We start from the raw sequence: 22,149 nt of genomic DNA, 5'->3' as shown, positions 1-22,149 counted from the left end.
CATAAGAAGAAAAATATGAAACGCTAAACACTTCAGATGCAATCTTACATCTGCTGTATTCAAGATACTTGGGAGTTTCTCCCTGCATCCTGAGACTACCGTTTTGCTTTAGACTAGTACTCTGTTAAAGTAAAATTTTAAAAATAAACTCTCTATACATAAAAACATAATACATACATAATCCCTCCCAAATATGGCCTTCAAATCTATGCAGTGAATAAACCTACTGAGACAGTTTGTGAGCAGTAGAGATAGCAAGCTTTTCTGTCTGTTCCAGGAAAGAAAGCACATCTATCGGTTCATCTGCTGGCAAAATTATCAGAGCAGTGCTTGACATATCCTCCAGAATTCTTTCAATTCTGCATTCTAGGATATCAGCCGCTTCTTTGACTACATAGTCCAGCTCCCTCAGGGTACTATAAACATTCTCAATAACTAAGCAAGGAAAAAAAAAATGAAAATAAATCATGTAAAATACAGACCCTTTAAATCTCATCTCCCTCCCCCACACCCCATATTATAATAAAGTCAGGATTCAATGGCAAAGAAATATGCATTTAAGGCCTGGAACCAAAACATGATGGACTTACTCTATTATGGAGTCTTTAAATTAAACCATTTTATAATAAACAGTACAATAGCCTTCAAAATCTCTCTTTTGTATTAAAGAATATTGCAATGAAAGGATCAACAAAATATAGTGGCAAATAGACACGATACAACTGTTCAAAAATTGTTTTGGTCCCTCTACATAAATCCACAGGGAAATGTACTCTTCTCATTGTAATTAACTTACAAATTTAATGTCTAAAATTTCTCAAGCCAACACTACGTACTGGTTAAACCATCAGATTTCTTCTTTCATGCGTATGACCTAACTTGCTTTGGAAAGACATAAACTGAGTCCTTTAACAGATGTGTTTATTAAACTAAGTATATATGACTGCTTCTGAATAGAGTGGATAAATTCTTTCCCTGTCTTTTGTACTTTCATTGGAAAAAAAGAAAGAAATATGTCACCTGACACCCTTTGTCTTTGTAATTGTTATTACCAGACAGTATCATTTGAATCACCAATACTCTTTCTTACCGTATGTATAAAGAAACCACTATGATATCTAGACACAGAAGTGTGACAGTGGTGTCCAAATGCTGATGCTTTAAGTGGAAAACTTCATGTATTCCTATTAGGAGGTTAATGATGGAGCTTGTCTTTTTTATTGACTAAAACAAACAAATAATCCAACAAATTCCTTAGCTTTTTTTAAATATATATAAATTAGGTAGTCCTAAATCCTTTTTCTCTTCCTTTTCTCCCAAGTTTTAGTCTAGAAGGCAACCATGGGCCCCCATACTTCTACATATTAGATGGAAATAAGGCACTTAAGGCATTAAGATCATGCACAGCGAGTTCAGCACATCGCTGGCAGCTCAGAGTTATTTTGTATGCACTGAATCAATTGCTAATTTGAAAGTGTCCAACTTCCAGTCTGGGCACACTAGACATTGCACATCCTCAAAGAGATATGATGCATACACTCAAGAAAAGCATTCCTTTCTAGGGGTCATTCCATTCCAGCTGCAGCAGTAGAAAACAGGAGGTAGCCCATATGCTTCTGCTGCATAACCTCTACCTTGTAAAAAACATCAGTTTCCACCAGAGCAAACACTGATCCAAAGAACCATTAAAGTCTGAATTATAGCTATTCATATATTTAACGTAGTGCAGAAAGCACCTAAATGAATAAATAAATAATATTGTAAAGACCTTCCTTATGATGCTTTATTACACTACGCAAACCAAAAACAAAAATTAATTTTAGAGCTATAAAACAAACATGAAAAACCACTTGCATTGTTTTTTGTGTTCTGGTCAGGCAAAAGTCAAGTAAAGCTAAAAGGTGGCCAGCCCTCCCTTAAGCATCCTGCCATGGTCAGAGCCACATGGCACTGTGACACATAAACACTTGCACAATCCCATACCACCTTTCACATTCAGATCTAGGCTGCATCTGTTCCTGTGTATCTTGCTGCTTTTCGTTCTGAAGAAGAAAAGTGAAAGCCTAACATCAGTCTACCTCAGCTGAAATTTGATTTACATGCGTGAGCTATTGTTTTTTCATGGAACTGCAACATAAAAGTCTTGCTGATGTTTTTATATATGTCCACTTAAATGGCTCTTTTATAACAGTTAACCAATTTTATGCTGTATATGATAGGGATAAGGATGTATCTCATTTGTTGTGTGGAAAAAGCTCAATGCGTAACTGGGGATTAAAACCAAGTTTTCTTAGAAAAATTTAGGATTTGGGCAGAAATCTCCAAATACTATTTATCTCTTACTAGTTTCAACCCTGAATTTAGATACGTCAGTTTTAGGATGTTCAGCATAAGTTATGATGTGTGTAGGGGAGCAAAACCAATTATTTTACAACACTAATTATTTTCCATAAGTGAGGAGCCAGGAAACCTCTTTCTTAAGGGAAGAAAAAAAAGTAAAAAAAAAAAAAGAAGAAAAAAAAAAGTTATAAATATTGTATTGTTTTTACATTTTTTAGCACCAGAACACTACTTCTCTCACTGTGCTCCTTACCAAGTCACTTGAATACAGTGACCAATAATGTTCAGTATGATTAAGAAATTCTGACAAGTTTCAAGAAACCGCAATTCTACAGTTATTTTGCTTCCACTTTATCACAACAGTAAAAAGGGGTGGGTTGCTTATGTGGGAGGGCATTAAGAGTGGTAAAGGAGCATCCCCAGGGAGGGGAAAAAAAGACACCCTGGTACAGCAAACGACTGAACAAGGGCTGTTCAAAGATAGCTGTCAAACAGCCACAAACTGTGGCTTGATCACCACAGTTTAGAGCAGGACACCGTTCTCACCTTACTCAAGTCCGACTTTCCTAATCAGGAGGGAGGGACCTGGCATGTTTTTCCCTCGTACAGACAGAGTGCTCTTCCTAAAACTGACAATGAAATATCTGGCCTGTACAACCTAACAGCATCAACAGTTCACCACTTCTTCTCCTACCGCATACATTTTTTGATGTTCAAAGAAGTCCATGACAGTCGCATCAGGCCCGGAGTAAGGGCATCCTCAACTTGTCCTATGAACGGTTTCATCAGTGGCTTCAGCATAACAGGAATCCTATTCAGGCGCTCTTTGTAACTGATCAATAGATTCTGGAGTCTGCAAGACATGATCATGTTAAGAGTGTGCTTAATTCAGATATTTGAAACATACAGAAGTTTGGACACATTTTCTGTTAATAAGATTTGCAAGTTCTGACTCCATGTTAAAAATAAGAATTCTTCCCAACTAAGCTCAAACTAAGCCTCTTTCTCCCCACTAACAGCAGAGCGAGACTGGGGAAAGAAGTACCACCAGTAAAGTGACTGTGATCGATTTAGAGAAACTTTCTCCTGAGGCAAATCAATTACAGCAAAAACACCCAGGAAACTGAAAACACAGTATTTTTGTTCCCTTCTTCCTATCTCACAAGATGTGGTATGAAATGAAAGTGCTTATAAGAAAAGCTAAGTCCAAACCACTTAGGACACCAAATCCCAAAGAAAAAGGGGCCAAATTCTGAATCAAGACTTACCAATATCGCTCCATTTTCATGGAGCTACGTAATGAAGCTGCATAAACAAGAATTAGAAGCAAATGCAACTCAGAAGTCAGATACATAGTGAGTTCCTTACAAGAAGTGTTACAAAAAAAGTAATAGCTGTGTTCCATGCCAGATTAAAAACATGACTTTAAACATGATTCTTACAAACCACACACCGAGATAACCCACTTGCAATATACCTCAAAGTGTTTTTCCAGTGTTGCTTAAGCAAAAATCTACAGTCTCTGAATATCCCTTCTTTGCTTGGGGAAATCAGTCTGAAGTCTTTTTCAGAGTAGAAAGTAAATTGGGATTATTTTTGATTGCAAACATTTCCTGTAATTTTTTGTTTCTCTTGGATGGCATAAGTTGGGGCTTTTGCTTTTTAGAGGACTGTAGCACATAGAGTTTGCCTTGCACATTAGAAATTTTAGGTTAATTTGTCCTAAAACACTCGACAGACAATTATTTTAAAAAGTGCTATCATAAGAGTGAAACATTGAAAGTTTTAACAGCAGAAAAAGGAAAGAGGGGTTGAATTCAAGTGTTTATGAAACTCTTTGAACTTTGTCCCTTTTTTGTCCACTTCTATTTAAAAACTACCTGAAGAACACTTCTCACAAAGGATGACTTTTTAAAGACTTATCATCCTTGTTCGGTGAGTTAGAGAATTAATAATCAGCATCCCTGAGAATGAAAAGAACTCTTCCAGCCCAGAATTGAACTGTCAGAAGAAGCAGAAAGAAATTATTTAAAATCAACAAAAATTATTTCAAATATTCCACACAAGAGACCAAATTATAACTTAGGTGGTGTATTACCTATAAAAATGTTTGGGTTGTGCCTAATCAAGTGATAAATTCCAGCTTTTTTTTCTAAGAGAGAAAAGCTTTTGATATTAACTGTAATATTTAGGCGTGTAATCCCTATATTACAGTGCATGGATGCCTGAGCAGTACGTAGGAGCTCCACTTACAGAGCAGCTTTTGCAGTAACAAAACAAAGCACGTAGGCGTTTTCTAGTAATGAGATATTTGTGGAGATAGGAACAACCGCATGTTACCAATGTTACCAATATTATTCTGGAAATGCAGTGGAAAGCAATTATATTTCAATTTAGCTCCATCAAAGAGAAAAATTATAATAAATCAATAGCATATGCAACAGACTCAAAGCTAGGGATTCCCATTTGCAGACGAGAATCCAATCCATAAAGTGTTCACTCACTCCATTTGATGTCTTTTAATCTGTTCTTCATCTGCACATAAGCCAAGGACAACATCTGGAACTTCAAAATGCATTTTTTTCAGGTATTTTGTTTCATAAAGGACTTCCAGAACCACTGGGTCCAAGTTTACAAGTAATTCCTTCATGTAGCAGTACAGGGGGGGAAAAAAGAAATAGAAAATCAGGCAGTAGTTTGGTGTTTTCATGTAATGTGATACAACTGGATCACATATCAAGACGTAGATGACTAGAGAAGATTTTTTTTTTAAAACGGATACCCATGTTTCTACACAGATCTTCATCCTCCTCTACAAATATCTGGATTTTCCAAAGTATTAATCAAGCAATATCTTACACTGATTTCAATTTCCTGTGACCTTCACTGTGCCAAAACCACTTGGCTCCTGTGACCTCCTAAGTTTAATTCTGGTTCTGCAGCTACACTCTGTGGAAACTAATTTGCCTTTTCATCTCATTTTCTCCATTGGTAGACTAGGGAGAAATGTTGTGAAGGTTAACATCCGTACACTTTTCGGGTCACTAAATGCTATTAAGATGCTAAAAAAATTTGAAAACTAGGCTCTAGTTCTCCATTATGGAATCTTTAGTTCAAAAAATGCCACATTTTAACTTTAATTTCTCTACAGCAGAAAAAATAATCTAGGAAGTAAGAATGGTAAGATTTTCTGTCTCAGCAAGCAACTCTATAAGCAAATGAATGAATGATTGCAATATACCCAACACAGTGATGCTGACCACCACAGAAAAGACCACAATCTAATTAAAAATTCCATCCTTGACTAAAATTTTGGTTAACATAAAAAATAAAACATGAAACAGTATATAAAAATATGTAAATAAGTCAATAGTGGATATGCATTTCACAGAATCACAGAATGGTAGGGGTTGGAAGGGACCTCTGTGGGTCATCTAGCCCAACCCCCCTGCTGAAGCAGGGTCACCTAGAGCAGGCTGCACAGGACCTTGTCCAGGCAGGTCTTGAATATCTCCAGAGAAGGAGACTCCACAACCTCCCTGGGCAGCCTGTGCCAGTGCTCTGTCACCCTCAGAAGGAAGAAGTTCTTCCTCATGTTCAGACGGAACTTCCTGTGCTTCGGTTTGCTGGGTACTGCCTCTTTTATGCCCTGAATGAGGCAGGAGCGTCACAAAGAAGAGACATGATGAAGTCTGTACAATAAACATACGCAAAAAGGAAAAAAATATACCAATTCAAGCAGTTCATTTTTTAATCCTATTTTTTTAATGCTGTGCTTATCTATCCACGATATGACTAAAGTAGCATATGTAATACTAAACAATGCAACAGTAATACAAAGAATAAATCATATTTACCTTGGTTTCCGGATGCCTAACGAGTAGGAAAGCACACAGAGCATTTCTAGCCTGGTCAGCAAACCTGCACCAGGCTCTATGATAAATAAGTTCAAATTCCAGAAGAACTGCAGCCATTTGATTGTAGCTCTTAACAACCTTTTTCATTTCCAGTGTCTACAATTCAAGGGGAAAACAAAACCAAACACACCACTTCATCAATTCAATGAGTCTAACACAGTAGAAATGACCTCCACTAGGCTTTTCCTCATCACCATTAGGAAAACAAAACAAATAGAAAGCTTGAAGTTATGCTATTCTAGAGATAAGGTAAGACACAGAAACATATATTTAGAAATTCAATTATTAAGAAGTATTTAACTGCTCTAAACAACATAACTCTTTTCCTGAATTTTCCTCCCAGTCTTGCACACAAAACAAAATCTATACTATGACCTACACAAGCCACTGATGTCCCACTGAGAAAACTATAAAAACCATATTCTTTCATGAATTGTGGTTAGTGTTTGAGGTCAAATATTTCAGTCCTCTTCATTACAGAGCATAGCAGACAGACGGCTCTGAGCTTAGGTACATGGCCAACAGTGCTGCTATCAGAATTAACAGGAGTCAAGCCCCAGAAAGGACAAAAGCACCAGCCTAAGTCATGAGCTTAATGTGTCAAAGGAAGTAACTGTCCTCAGCTGCAGAATAATAATGCTCCAAAAACGAATTCAAATCCTGGACCAAACACTAACACCTATCCTGTTGGATGAGCTTGAATACAAGTTGCTAGAAAAGTGACCTTAGGAGTAAAAAAAAAAAAAAAATCATATGTTTATTAATAACATGCTTGAAAGCTTAGCAAAAACCCTCTTCTGCTCGTTTCCAACCTTCAGAAGTGTGGTTTTCGTTTTAAGGAATGTCATTGGATGGTCAATTTTTCTGTATAACTGCTGAGCCCACATAATCTTCCCTGTTACCTAAAACACAGAAGATGTGAGGTTTTATTTCCATTAACTTAAATACAGTTGAGAAGAAAAGTCTTTTCTCTCTCTCATTTGTTTTATTCTTACTGGTGGTATATTACGTGGTATAGGTGGATTTTCTTTTTGCTTCTGGTAGAGTTTTCGAACAAACTCCAAGTCTCGGCTGTACTGCTGAAGGACAATGGTATACTTCTCATTAAGATCAATATGATTTTCTCCTATTTGCTCAAGCTTCATCAGAAGACCCAGCATCTGTTCAGTCTAATAAGGAGGAAAGAGCATTTACTGCAGAAGATGTTACTAGTTCAGAAAGTCATTGTTCGTAAACCATTTTTTAAAATTGATAATATGTAAGTTTAAGTTGTTTTCTAAGAAACACAGAAAAGTCCACCCAGACAAGTTAACGAATTTTATGTCTGTATTTTGTCCCATATAGAACATATTTACCATAGTATGAACCAATAAACTGCTACCACTACAATATAATGGAATATTAAATTTTTTTCTGACTCTCAAATCATCACTCTTTTTCTGTCAACAGTTGTGGTAGAACACCTACACCTTTACTCATGCTTCATTAACATCTCATATAATGATCAGGGCCTGAACCAATGAGCAGTACTGACATTAAGGTAACAGATCGCAGAAATTATTTCATTACTCCTGCCACTCCAAAAGGAATAATTAGAAATGCAACAGGAAGCACAGGGAACACCGGGATGAAGAAAGAAAATAAACTTAAAAAAATAGGGCTGTAAAATTAGTAAGAAAAGATGGAACATAAAACTGGCACCAAGTAATAACGAATATTCCAGCACTTCTGCAAGCAGCTTTTAGAACACTTACAATAGGCTTGATGTCCTCCTACATTATCTCAGGCAGCCACCAGCACAGTACAGAACACTGACAGTAATGAAGTAGTTTAGTAGAAGCTGTGGGTGCTCAGGCTTTCTGAGCACCAGAACAAGGGGTTTGCATTTGTGAAATTACGTACAGTTATGGTCTTCTCAAACCAGGAATCCACAAATTCTTGTAGGGACTCGTACAATGCTGCAACTTGGTTCTTAAATTCAATGTAATCTTTTTCAAACTAGAAAATGGTAAAAGAAAAAAATCATCTACATTGTTGCTTTCATTTCACCCAAAATTCTTTCCCTGAAGTTTTTGGGGAATTTGCTGTATCTGCCCAGTACATGTGTTCAGCACCGAATTACAGAGAACAGGGACAACACCAGTAACAAAGGCATGTACACTCTGAGCAAAGCAAACAAAAAATAAGCATTGTTAGGTTATATGATTAAAGCCTCTATCAGGCTACCAAATTTGGCAGCTCCTAACTATAAGTAATTTGGGTATTTACCTGTAGTAATTTTTCTTAAACATCAAAAATACTGAGGACCTACAAAAAGACTTCATTGCAAACTTCCTCTCAAAGAAAGCATTCCACGAGTTTGGGAATATAGTCCATAATCTACATTGCTCCAATCATTTATGTGTAGAAAAGTCACCCAACTTCTAAGCACCTCCAGATTCCAGTTAACAGTAAATGTTCTCTTTCAGAAAAGAACCACACAGCAAATATTACAGAAAAGTAAGCCATCGGCCAGTTAGAAGAAAGTCAAAGGTACTCTAGACTTAAACGTTTAAGGGAAAGTGCCTGACAGTTGCAAGCTATAGTTCAGGAAGGCAGGAGAGTAAGTCAACGTTTCTAGCATCTCTACTGTGAGGATATTAATCCCACAAAGCAAGCAGGCAACAGTGTAAAAAGAGCAGCTCAATTCTGGCATGTGCAGGATGTATTAAAACATGAGTCTAAAGCGCTTGAAAAGCCACTTCAGTTTTTACCACCTCGCTCAGTGCTGGGTGTTCGCTTGTCCCTATAAAATATTAATCTAAGTGCCTTTACTACCTTTACTATTCCACTAAGTATTTTCAGTAACACTGAGTAACTCTTGCAACTAGATAAACTGTATTTAGCACACTGACCTGCCTGACTGATTTTTCAGTGTTCAGTTCGAAATAAATGCACCTCAAAACAAACAAGTTTAGGAAAAGTTGTTTGTAGTGCTACATATCACATAAAACCTCATTTATAAAAAATTAACAAAAACATCTGAAATAAAAGCCAAATTTATCCACTTTCAATTTATACTAAAAGATACGAAAATATTATCATTACAGCCAAATCCTATATGCATTGTTATAAAATTTAACCTTCTTTGCATAACTCCAGTGAAAAGCATAGAATTAAGGAAGTAATTGTCAGACAAGTGCTGAATGTATGTACCTCTTTTTTTCTGTGATCCAGAACATCATACTGTTTTGATTTGGTGTTTGTAGCAATGCTCTGGTAATGAGCACTGATTTCTTCAATACCTTCTATTTTTATACGCTGGAGTTCTAAAAGGCTTTCCATAACATTGCTCATATCTGAAACATTCTCCAAACGTTTACAGAATGTATCAAATTTTCCAAATATATAGTTTTCACTACAATAAAAAAGGAACGGAGGGATTGTTACGCAAATCTATTTGTAATAGATTTTTTTCTGTTTAACCTACATATATTCTACCAGAATTGCTACCAAGTTTCACATAAAAAAATCTATACTGCCATAATTACAAATCAAGTAAAAACCATTTTAAAGTAATGTATATAAACAAGAAAATGCTTAATCCTAATATATGTCAATTAAAAGCCTTTACAGCATTTCACAGGAATTACTCTTTTAAATAAGATATTTGCAGATCAAAATGTGAATGTACAATACTAAGAAATGCCCCATGCCTTAAGTGCCAATATAGGTAAAATTCCCCTTGGCATTGTGATAGACAATCCAGCCCAAAGCTGACTAAATTCCCCTGGAGTCTCTTCACTTATATTCATGACTCAAATTTGTTGGAATTTCAGACAACACATAAACATATGTATTCAATTAATACATGCAAAAATTCCCCTAAAGTCCTCTTGGACATCTGTTAAATCAACAAGTGACTGGCAAAAACCTATCACTGGCTTATTGCCGAATCAAAAAAAACCAAACCAACCACTGCAAGATCATGGTCTGATTATAATAAATACTACATTTTAATTTCAGTATTTAGCTTTTCTGCTAGCCAGCAGATGTCATCTAAGCTCATTTATAAACTGTATAAATGAATATGATTCAATATTAGAGTCAATTATTTACCTGAAATCAAATTGCCTGTCACTTGGATTTTCCTTTAGCTCCTCCCTAATTCTCTGAAAGGATGTTTGGTACTGTTCTTTGAGGGAAATGCATTGTTGTACCCTCTTTAGCAATTCTTGCCTGAGGAAGAAAGCACAGAAATCACCCTAAGCAGGTCTCCAAAAGAGTATAAATAAAAACAGAACATTTCATTCAGATGTGCAACTTTGCAAAATAAGAACACAAAATGACATGTTACCTGAAAAACATTCAAAATATTAGGATTACATTAAAAGTTTTTGGTTTAAATTTGTTATCTAGTTTGGATATTCTTAGTTTAGGTTTTATTCTCATCAAACCAAAACTTTCACAGCACAGTCCAGGAAAGACTTACACCAGGTAAATCCTGGCTACTGAATGCCTGCAGTTTGGCCATTTCTCATTTTCTGTAAACTGGGTATTGCTGACGGATTTTCCTTCATTTGTTTCTTTGTTTTTTCTAAGCAGACAAGACGGGAGAGGTATTTTTCCAGACTACATTAAGCATGAGGAAAGTCTTCTTTAAAAAGATACACCAGGAAGATCTTGATTCGTAAGGCCACAGATAGTTACATCTTACACACAGTTGTTCATTAGCCCTGAGGTACTACTGTACATGAGATACATAGATGAGGCATGGAAATTAGCCATAAGCCGTTTACCCAAAACTGATGCTCCACCTTGGTTTTGTCTTTCATCTTCAAAAAGATCATTGGGAATTAAAATGATAGTTAAACTTTACAGATTGAAACCACTAACTGGGACAGAAACTTTTGCAGGGACAGCAGCAGCAAAAAAGTAAATGAGAAGAATGTCTCAAAAATAAACAGCTAGAATAAACAAAAAATGTATTCTACTTTTATTTATACTAATTCTTTTGAATAAACATGGCCAGTACTTAATTGATTACAGGTAATTTCTGAAAACTTCCCTTTACCCACACCAAAATACAGGAGGAATCCAAATTATTTGTTAGATTTACTTCTATGCCTCCTAGCCTGTCACCTCAGCGTCACCTTTGACTTGGCTGGAATTTAAGCCCAGACATTCTGACTGTTTATGTCTTGATGAAGCTTGTAATACCCTTTCCTTCTCACCTCAGTAACCATACTCTTGCTCCACTTATACTCTTTCAAGAGACTATTTCAATCATTACTTTTCTAGCTGATAACTTTAGATGTCATCCTCATCTTAACCCCTCCCTGTGGTTTCTCCCTTCTCTTCTGCATGAAAATAGTTGACTTGTTCTTATAGTATGCGTTCTTCCGTGGCTATCTCCACTTCTTCCGTGGCTGTCTCCACTTAACTTCTCATTCTTCAGATACCCTTGTTCTGCCAGTGACACCAGTATTCACCATCCACTTGTTAAGTTTCATAGAAACACTTCTGTGCTTCCACCTATGCTGTACGTAGCACTTGGGAGCAGCTCCTTGCAAGTAGCCATAGAGCAGCTCACTCGTCCCTTCCTTGAAATGTCTCCTTTAGTTCTCCTGGCAGTGCACCCAAGGCATCACAAGGTTTGCTGACCAACACTATCATTCCAGCTGACCAATACTGCATGATTGCTGGTTTTTCTCCAGCCCTCTTCCCTCCCTCCATCTCACTATTCACTTCTTATGTTTCAGATTGCAAGCTCTTCTTACGTTTTAGATTGCAAGCTCCTTCGAGCTAAGGCAAACTTTTTGTTCATTTTCTGTATAGTGCCTAAACATCTGCTGAAAACCAGAGACTCTTGCTATACTAACAGCTGTAACAAGAACAATAGAAAGAACAAAACTAGTCTTAGGCAAGTCTAACTAGCAAATCTACAGTAAATCTAGCTTTTTAAATTTAAGGTGCCTTACTGTTTGCTCATACAGCATTCTCCACAGAAGACTCAGAAAATACAAGTCTGAGTCCCATGCTATCACCCACATACCTCGCTCCAATTAGAGTACAATTGAACTGTGATTCTACTCCTGGTATATGTTGCCCCCTTCCTCAAACTGACTTTTCTGTCCACTAACAGCCAAGTATAAATCTTAGATGGAACTTTGCTAGTCTGTCCTCAGAGCTTCTTTATGAAGAACCTTAGCTCTAAGTTCTAATTGCTCAACAGTGTTCTGGTCTAAAAAAAAGCCATAAGCACAAAATATTGAGTGTTGTATACTGATATACATTACATGTTTTTCAATAATAGTTTTCTTCACAACACATAGTAAATTTGGTTCTGCAAAGTACTCAATTCTACACAACATTAGTAGTCACAGGCTTAAAATTAACATGGGAATCAGTGGCTACTTAAATTTACCTTTTAATAATCTTCATGACTATTCTACAATTTTACTTCTAGTGTTAACAAAAGAAGATGAAACTAAAAAACTATTCACCTGTCCAGATCCCAGATTTTTGAAACACCTTCACACAGATACGTCTTGCAAGTGTTAATCATTTGATTAGTGATTTTAAGAAGAAGAGACGTCATGCGCTCTGATGTGTTGTAGTATGGTGAAGTACAGTAGATCATACAGATAGCATTCATTAAACTGGGTACATGTTCCATCATTGTTACCTACAACAGGAAAAAATGGGAAGTCAGCAATTCAAATTTCCTAAAAACTAACACAATGGAAAATGTGACAGCTCTGGGAATACGTTTGTCAGTGGGTAAACATCTTTTTGATTGTAACACATTGTTATTGTAGACATCTCATTATAAACTGGACCATTCAATTCATTCGTGGGGACCTAACACACTATGACCAGGAGTAAAAATGGGGAATTGGTAATGAATAAATGAATAGGTCTTCTTCCAGAGCAAGATTTTCCAGAGGAAAAACAGAGGCTGTACACTTTTTGGCCATGACCTCCACTATATGAAGGTACCGTAGTTTGCTTTGCAAAGGAATACGCTACCCGAGGAAAAGAAGTCTCACACTGCCACAAAAGAGCTGGTCTGCTGTAGGAAGGACAAGAAGAAGAAAGTTGACCTTTGTTCATTTTGCCTAGATCTGTACAGAAGAGAAATCTGGAAGGGGAAGGCAAGGTGAGAACAATCTCTCTCTTACTGAGGATACCGAACTATAGAGTTTTCTGTCCCACAGAAAGATTCCACAGAAATACATGCAAGCCAGATATACTGAGAACCCAGAACAAGAGACAGTGACTGGTCTAGAAAAGAATTAAAAAAGTAGGTTATCTAAAAGTGAAGTTCAATATGGCAGAACGGTGAATATGTGCAGAAGAAAAGCAGTGTAAAATAGCACAATGGATTCAAACAGAGCTCAAGCTTTGAAAATGATATTTAGAAAATTTGTAAGCAGCTGGATTACATGTAAATCTTCTGAACCATATAAGCTTAGACGGTTTTGCTTGGTGGCTGTATCTTCAAAATTCATGCTGCTCTCACTTAAAAAATGAAATCTGACACCCACATGGTTATGAAAATATGGTTTATCATTTGAACCAGGATGACAGTAAAAACGTGCTACCTGCAAGAGAAACAGCTTTAACCTATAAAAGAAGTGGAAGCTGCCCAAATGTCAACTCAACTGAAGGCTTAAGATCATATTACAATATTTGCACTAAAACAATCACAAGTAATGGCTAACTGAAGCATGGAGACAGGAAGAGGTACCATATGTAAGGCCCAGCATCACAAAGACAATTCAGCTTGATATCAGGTTTGGAAAAACATCACATTTTGCTTATTTTTCTTATGCTCTTCAGTTGTTTTCTGGAATGACAACTCCCTCCTACACAAAAAGTAGTATTATCTCTGGCTTATTCAAAATCTGTAAACTCAATTTATTAATGCTAAACAAGTTAAGTTGTCTACTAATCATTAAGCATAGTTGTTAAGTACCGAAAGGAGAAATATTTTCCTTTCAGCATCAAAAGCCTTTCCTTTCTTTTCTGAATTTCACATTAAGTGCCTTCAGACTACTACTTACAGGTGAAGCTTGGGCAAGAGGACCGAAAAATCTATCCAATGTATATAAATATCTCACGTTGTCTTTAGCTTCATTGGCAGCAATCGTTATGTTACTATCCTGAAGGGAGAAAAAAAAAAAAAGAAAAAGAATTAATACTGTTAAAATTTACTGAACAGGTTCTTGCTCTTTTCCAATGCATGCTACCACAAGACTATTGATTCTATCTTGCAATCATTTTCTCACAGTTCTCTCAAATAAGCCATTTCTTCTTTATATAAGAAATAACTGCTTTTACATGCAAAAATTGGTAAGAGCTACTTGGCGATCAGCAACTTTTTGGATGTGATTTAGAGGAACTCCTTACTTAGATCCCCAAAGTTTTTCTTTCCTCATGGAAGTACAATAGTGTGGTTTCGATAATCCAATTTACATTTTAGAATGGTTTTAGCACGGTACTCATTCTACAGAACTTAGACAAGATCCCTGAGATGTACCAGGACGTTTCCCATGATTTTTTAATAAACACTTGGTAGGGAAAATGAGTTCACACCTAATGCCTGTATATCCTTCTGTTTGTGACAGGTGGAACTATCCAGTACTTAGAAGGCAATTCTGTATGAAGAAAGAAATCTAGTTCATCATCCTTGGCCTGTACTGGCTCAGTATAGACACTCTCATCCAAATTCCATTTACCATAAAAGTCTGCAATTACGTTCAGCACAAAATCAAAAACTCCGTAAGGTGGCACTGTTTTCCTGGTCTATTTTCAAAACAGTAGAATACTTTCTTAACTGCTAGAAGATCTACATTCTGGTGTTTTGGGGTGGTCTGACTGGCTGTACATGGTCTACAGCTTATTTTCTGCCTTGCCTACAAATTTGACTGATAAGTTTACATTACAGATATCCACTTATCTGAAGTAGCAGTTACACTACAAGAAGCCATCTGTCAATAATTCTAAAAGCAAAATGTTGTATTGCTGCATTGCTTTACTTTTGCACAACCATTCTGCCCACCATGTTAATCAAAGACACATTAAAGAAGCATTGACTCCTTTTCAACTTCAACTTAACTTCAGAATCATCGGTGTTACATGTTTCAACAAACAGATAATAAACCACAGTACAAAACCAGCATAAACACTAAAAATTATTTTTAGCTTTGTTTTCAGTTCTGTATTACAAATACAGTACTGTACTAATTTAAAACTTTTATTAAAACATAGTAATTACCAGCTCTTTCCACTGCTTTAACGTCTTTGATCTCGCTGTCTGAAGAATACTTATAATTTTCTTTACTCTTGAACTCTTGATCTCATCTAAAAGGCTTTGAAGAAAGAAACACATTTAATACTCTCTTTGGAATGAAAGTTTACATTTATTTTTAAATAGGTTTTTTTTCAACTCTGTGAGAAATAGTGCAGGGATTTAACCTGTTAAATGATGACATTCTTGTCTTCCAGTGTTCCAGCTCTGCAGAAGGACCACTGTCATCAGCTTCTCTTCTCATTTGTTCACTCTCTGCTAAAACTTGTCTGATCTGTTTGACCCAAATCTTCACCACTTCTTCCAGCTTCTCAATGACCTCTATGTTACTGCCTTCAAAATCATAAACAGCACAGTCTCATAAATACCAAGAAATAAACACAGATTTTAAACTACAGAAGTGAAACGTCTTTGTCAAACATAAGTTGAGACTCTATGTAAGCTGAGTATATTCAAATCACTGACCAACAACCAGAGAAGATTAAGACTGTAACAACAAGATGCACACACATGCAACTTGTATCCACCTCCTCTGTTACTACTGCATATCCTTTACAACAGAAACAGTTAAAAATACAGGGAGTTCATAAGGAAAAAAATACAGGTTTCGAGAGAATCATGTTCCAGAGGTCCAAGAAATGCATTAACTATTACATGTGTATTTTTCTTTCATAAGTAAAGGCTTACTTCACATTTGTCTCTTTCTGCCACTGCTGCCTACTCTACATTAAAAGCATCATGTAACAGACATCATTATTAAGTCACAAAAAAACCCTATAATTTATGTCAGCACAGCTTTTAGATTGCCCTAGCAGCTGAAAGAGTCCAGTTCACTTGATGCACTATATTTAGGACTGGTGGAGCTTGTACTGCTGAATGGATCTCAGAACTCGTCCAGCTATATAAAATTATTGCCTCATCTTAGAGTCACTAGTTCTCCTGTGGAAGCTGTCCTGCCATAGGCTTATGTAGGATTGAGAGGGATTGCATAAGTATTGACTAGTTTGGCACTGTTTCACTCTGAAAATCCATGTGGTGATAAGAAATGGTGGAAAGTTATTGTTCAGAGAGGCATATCTACTCTTTTTGTACATATACATATACGTATATACATATAAATTTTTATAAATACATCTTGATTTGACCCACAGCCCTCCAAGCCAGACTTCATATTGGATAGGATTTCACCAGCATCAAAGAAAGTGAAGAGCTAGTAGATGGCTTCACTCAGAAACTACTTGGCCAGCAAACTAGGAGGAACACAGGCCACTGCATACATGCTATGTCAAGGACCTACCTAATCCTTTAAGATCTATGAAATAAAGGAAGGGCAAATTATTGATGATTTTATGATTACACTGTCAGAAATCTGGCAAGAGTAAGCAGAAAAACGTATACAGCTCAGGGAAGATGAATTCATTCTTCAAAGCAAATTTTTACTAATGACATAACATTTATTTTATAAACAGCATCATTGTTTGCTTTGCCATACAAATTACTCACCTGCAGTTATGTAGTCAGATGGGTTCTGCAAGTTGCTGACAAAAATATCAATATCCACTTTTGTGAGCTGAATTTTGTCTTCTATATTCCGTCTTGATGATGACAAAGTACCCACAAATTTATCCACTGAATACAGAAAATCTTGTATCTGGCTGTTCTTCAAGCCTTCCTTCACAGCTCCCCAGTTCTGATTATTTTATGATTTATGCAAAAGAAAAAGTAATAAGAGGGTCACACTTGCTTTCGTTTTTTGAACACAAAGATATCTTATTTTCATTAGAAACGTATTTCTTAGTTATGGGAGTACATAAGGATTTATCAGTATGCCCTTTAAAATACACTTATCTGTACTACAACATAAATACTTTACAGTGTGCATTGATTTAATTATTCTGTTAGACGAGAAGAGACAAACAAGCAAGAGGCTCTCAAGAAATAAAAATGTCTCCATGCTCTCACTGTCTTTACACTGAATTGTCTTTTTTTCAGTCTGATTTGGCTCTCTCTGAACAGAGAAAACAGATTCTAATCTTCTTTCCTGCTCTTGGGTTGGAGAAAATGGTAGGATATGGCAACAGCATATGACACCATCATTCTCAACAGACACTGAGCTTCATTACATTCCCTACCTCTGAACGTGTACTTCTAGAGGCAACAGAACTAACTGCGATGCTTTTTGAGTGACATAGCACAAGGACAACTCAAAGAAGCTGGATACTCTGGCTGCGATATAGTGCTTGCTGTCCACACTCCAGAATAAAATCATGGACTGATCCCTTGTGCTGCCAGAAGGACTTGACACTTCTTTGAAACCAGGCTTAATCTATTTTTGATTAAGTCATCACAATTTTACCTTAGTATGGCTGCTATGCTACGCTCTCCTTTGTCATGAGCATTACAGCTGGTGCTATTGCTTGAAAATAAACAACTATACAAATTTCAACATTTATATGCAAATTGCATAACTCCCATAAAGGCTTATATTAGACTTGTATCTTTTTGTATCTTCTGTTTTATGTTCATCTGATGCACAAACAGGACTGCAGCCACTTGCCTTAATTCCACATGTTCTTGAAAAAAAAAGACTAGCTATTTGGTTACCTGTTGGGATTTAAGTGCTGGTATCATGATTTGGGACAGGAAAAATTCCAGGCCCTGAAGGATATTTCCATTAGTACAATCAAATATGCCAAAATTCACCTCCTTCAGGAAGAAACAAAAATTAGCAGAGTGCATGTAAACTTCCGCAACATTGTACTATTCAAGTGAAATTCAGACATGTGATAGACATATCTACAGTTCATAACTTCATAGGTTCTGTGAGGATATTGCCCCCTGCTGCTGAATTTGGATTGGACATAGACTAAAATTCAACTGGAAATCCCAAGACTTGCCCTTACATTTGAGTCACCAGAAGAATCAGTCCCATATTGTACGAACACTCCAGCAACCAATTAAAATTAACTATTTAACATCAATGCATTAATTTAAATTAAGCCAATTATATGTCTATATTTCTTGTTTAGAGAAATAGCTTCGACCTATCATAAACACCTAAAAAATGACAACAAATATATCAAGCAAGAAATGACTCTCTCAGTTGCACAGTTCTCTCCAGTTCATTGTTAACAAACGTATGCTTAGGAAGCATTTCTTCGCCGAGAGGGTGGTCAGACACTGGCATCGGCTTTCTAGAGAGGCGGTCGATGCCCCAGGCCTGTCAGTGTTTAAGAGGCATTTGGACAATGCCCTTAACAACACATTTTAGCTTGGTCAGCCCTGAAGTGGTCAGGCAGTTGGACCACATGATCATTGTAGCTCCTGTCCAACTGAAATAGTCTAGTCTAGTCTTTTCTGGTTAATGTGAAGCAAGTAGTAGTGAATTGCTGAAGCTGGGGACAGGGAGAGACAGTACTAGTGAGTGGAATTTTACTGCAGAACATAAAGCATAAATTGGAAGAAGTGAGGGACTGGGTCTTTTCCCAACACTATCCGCTTATGGATTGGTTGGCTTTTCTGCTACAGGCATTTTGCTTACAAATGTACACATCCTGAACACGGGCCATGTGCTTTGTATGACCCGTACTGACCAGCCATTTCGGCTCTGGGTATGTCTCCTGTTAGCAGAGAGGGAGTATTATTCAGAACTTCTGAACTGCACAAACATACACTGATTTTGCCTTCATCATAATGAATGCTTCACTGATACAGGGGAAAGCGTACTGAGTTCTGCCCTGGAAGCTTCTACTCCCAACTTTCGCCTGTGCAAAGACAGCAGTTCCAGAGTGTTTTAGGAACAGCAACTACAAACTAATTTTTGTAGAGGGTTTGACATTCTTGGCTATCTTGATTATTGATTTCACTAATGTTTTTCTTGCTAGTTCCCCATTTTCAGGCAGAAAAGAGCATTTAAGACAAATAGTTGTTATGCATGGGCAGAATACTATGTTCTAACAATATTACAGTATTATAATCCCACTGGAGTACAAAAGGGTAGAAAGCTCTTTCTCAAAACGTGGAGGAATTAAGGATGACAATCAAGGCATCATTCTGCTTGAAGAAGTGCTTACGAGGACAATCAGATTTCTTTGCATGTCTGAACATGTTCCCTGGGAGGCAATGCTCACAAGGTTGTTAACAAGGAAATGCTCCTAAACTACTTCCTTCTGCAAAAGGGTGTGCTAACAAAATGGCAGAAGGACAGAAGGGTATTGAAGCAATGAACTGACCCCTGTATTTCCACTTCAGATGCTTTTAACAATGAGTTTCTCCCATATGACAGGGTTTGTTGCAGGTAGGGGGAGACTGGGAAAATTAAGTCTTTCAAGACTTCTGAACCTCTAGGACAAGGTCGACATAGCAGCTGATCCATTTCTTTCCACAGGATGCTGAAGATTCAGCTATTCCTCTTCAGAAACAAGGGACACATCCATGTATTTCTAGGGGTTTCTCAGATTCTCCTTCTAACTGTTCCTACATAGCTCTCCAGGATAAACCAAAATTTACCAAACCAGTCTGAGCCTGAGCGCCAAGTCTCATCAGTGTGAAGACTGGCTGACTGAAAACTAGGGTGTATGTTGCCTTCCATAGTATCTAAAAATATTGCCTCACATAAGGAATGAAGTTTGATGACTGCTACATGACAGCCCTGCCAAAAGAAGGTGATCACAAGAGAACCGCAGAGAGAAGGCACCAAGGCAACTAACTGAAGGGGTTGGACCACCATTCTGACAGGGAACCAACTGAAACAGAGCAGCAGGAGTGACAGGGCATGACAAGAGGAAGCCTAGAAATTACTTTTGCACCCCTGGATGCGGTATTTGTAAAAATACTGTTATAAATCAAGTCACTGACAGAAACTGAAGTACTGATTTCCATGACTGTAGCTGAGGAACAAACTTACTGCAGCTTTGGCCTGCTCAAATGGAACATATCAACCTATCAGTGACAAATAAGAAGAAAATCTGTACAGCGTAAGAATGAGTGCATCAATATTTTTGAGAATATTATTTCAGGATTATTACTTTTTTCTTTAATGTCTGCTCTTAGGTGTTAGTATATGGATGCTCTTCTATTGCAAATATTTCCCAAGAACGTGAGTATCTCTGAAAGTCAGAAAAGGCTGTTACAGTACTTTTCTTATACACTACTAAAGCTATCAGGGACAGGAAAAACTTACTTTAATTAGTTTCAAGTATGATGTTTATTTTATAAGTTTAAAAGATACAGTAATTTAAGTGCAGCATTTCCATAATTTAGGCTCATTACTTAAAAGAAAATCTCCTGGTTTAGGTCTTTATTCCCTCTTGCCATTAAAATTTATATTTTAATAAGCGATTAATAATGAATTTTTATTAATTAAAATCTTGGTTTTAATAATATTGCAGTTGCTAATTTCCAAATCATTAGAACATTACTTTATCATAAATAATCATTCAGATGAAAAAGAACTTCTGTTAAACACGAGCTAGCCATTTTCATGAAAGCACTCCCCACTTCTTTTTCTGACTCCAGCTGCGTGAATAAAGGTCTAAGAAAATATTAAATGTACTGCAAACACTGCGTGATTTTGGTCTGACCTGGGAAACATTTGATGCAGTTACAACTTTATCTGATGTCCTTAGGAAAAATGCGCAAGTTCCTGTAAAGTTCTGTAAAAAGGACAAAATGAATACAGTTAAAAAGAATACACATGTACTGTAAAAGTAATTTGCTTCACAACTTAAAAATGTGGTCAAAACAAAACTGTAAAAAATTAATTAATCAAAAAAGTAGTGAACTGTTTGAAGGATATTTCAAAATCTGTCCCTCTCAAATCAAACACTGCTTTTTCTCCATCTGATGTAGTAACATCAAAAATGCCCTTCTGGACAAACCAGGCCAGTATCGCATCTCTACCAAGAAAATGCAGTTCAGGGAGTGCTTGTGAGCTAGGTTGCTTCCTGGGCTCCGTTCCTCTTGTACTCCCTGACCACCTGCAACTGTTACATGAGACCTTTTAGATGGCATATTCCTGTCTAGTCATTTTAGTACCTATTTATGGACCTATCCATGTGATTTTCTAATCCCTTTCTGAATCTGCCAACATTAATTCACTGAAAAAAAAAAAATCAAGATATCCTCAGCTTTCAAACATTTAAAGTACCTTTCATAGATACCTAGAGCAGAATGGATCATCTTAGAATGACCTTTATTTCATTTTTTAAAAGGGAACTTAAAAATTACTAAAAACTGATGATCCAAATACGTTAATGTGTTATTTGCATCTTTTCAATGGATTGAGGTAATGTAAAAGTTTCAAATCAGTACTGCAGCAATGTTTATGTTTAATCTATTAAATCTAATAATAATTAAACTATAATAAATTTGAAAAGCCATTCCAATTGGTCTAATTGGCAAAGGAATGAACCTCAACTTCTTTGAAAGCAAGAAAGAATTCTTCAGCTATGGCTTCTCTAACATAGCTTCCTGGAGAAAAAAGAAGCAGACATCACCATACCCTATTCAAAGAAAATGGTATATGGTACACCCAATTCCCCCCCAGAAGAGATGGAAAGAAAGAAAGAAAATTAATCAGAATTCTTAATGACTATG

General features: G+C 36.6%; 1 protein-coding gene across 1 annotated transcript in view; it reads right to left on the bottom strand.

The window, feature by feature from the left end:
* Window positions 1-22,149, bottom strand: part of LOC104335546 (dynein axonemal heavy chain 5) — a 176,738-nt gene that overhangs the window by 145,376 nt on the left and 9,213 nt on the right. The window contains exons 7-22 of the mRNA XM_075416652.1: window positions 21,135-21,206; window positions 18,157-18,258; window positions 17,056-17,242; window positions 15,720-15,885; window positions 15,520-15,613; window positions 14,306-14,404; window positions 12,743-12,924; window positions 10,356-10,475; window positions 9,453-9,654; window positions 8,160-8,255; window positions 7,253-7,426; window positions 7,070-7,159; window positions 6,198-6,353; window positions 4,845-4,984; window positions 3,042-3,193; window positions 228-435 (exon numbers count right to left, since the gene is read on the bottom strand). Coding sequence (XP_075272767.1) covers window positions 228-435; window positions 3,042-3,193; window positions 4,845-4,984; window positions 6,198-6,353; window positions 7,070-7,159; window positions 7,253-7,426; window positions 8,160-8,255; window positions 9,453-9,654; window positions 10,356-10,475; window positions 12,743-12,924; window positions 14,306-14,404; window positions 15,520-15,613; window positions 15,720-15,885; window positions 17,056-17,242; window positions 18,157-18,258; window positions 21,135-21,206 — 2,240 coding nt within the window. The remainder of the gene's footprint in view (window positions 1-227; window positions 436-3,041; window positions 3,194-4,844; window positions 4,985-6,197; window positions 6,354-7,069; window positions 7,160-7,252; window positions 7,427-8,159; window positions 8,256-9,452; window positions 9,655-10,355; window positions 10,476-12,742; window positions 12,925-14,305; window positions 14,405-15,519; window positions 15,614-15,719; window positions 15,886-17,055; window positions 17,243-18,156; window positions 18,259-21,134; window positions 21,207-22,149) is intronic.

Source organism: Opisthocomus hoazin, chromosome 3 (genome assembly GCF_030867145.1).
Source record: "Opisthocomus hoazin isolate bOpiHoa1 chromosome 3, bOpiHoa1.hap1, whole genome shotgun sequence".
NCBI lineage: Eukaryota > Metazoa > Chordata > Aves > Opisthocomiformes > Opisthocomidae > Opisthocomus > Opisthocomus hoazin.
Note: the sequence above shows the minus strand (reverse complement) of the source record. Positions and strands in the feature narration are given on the sequence as shown.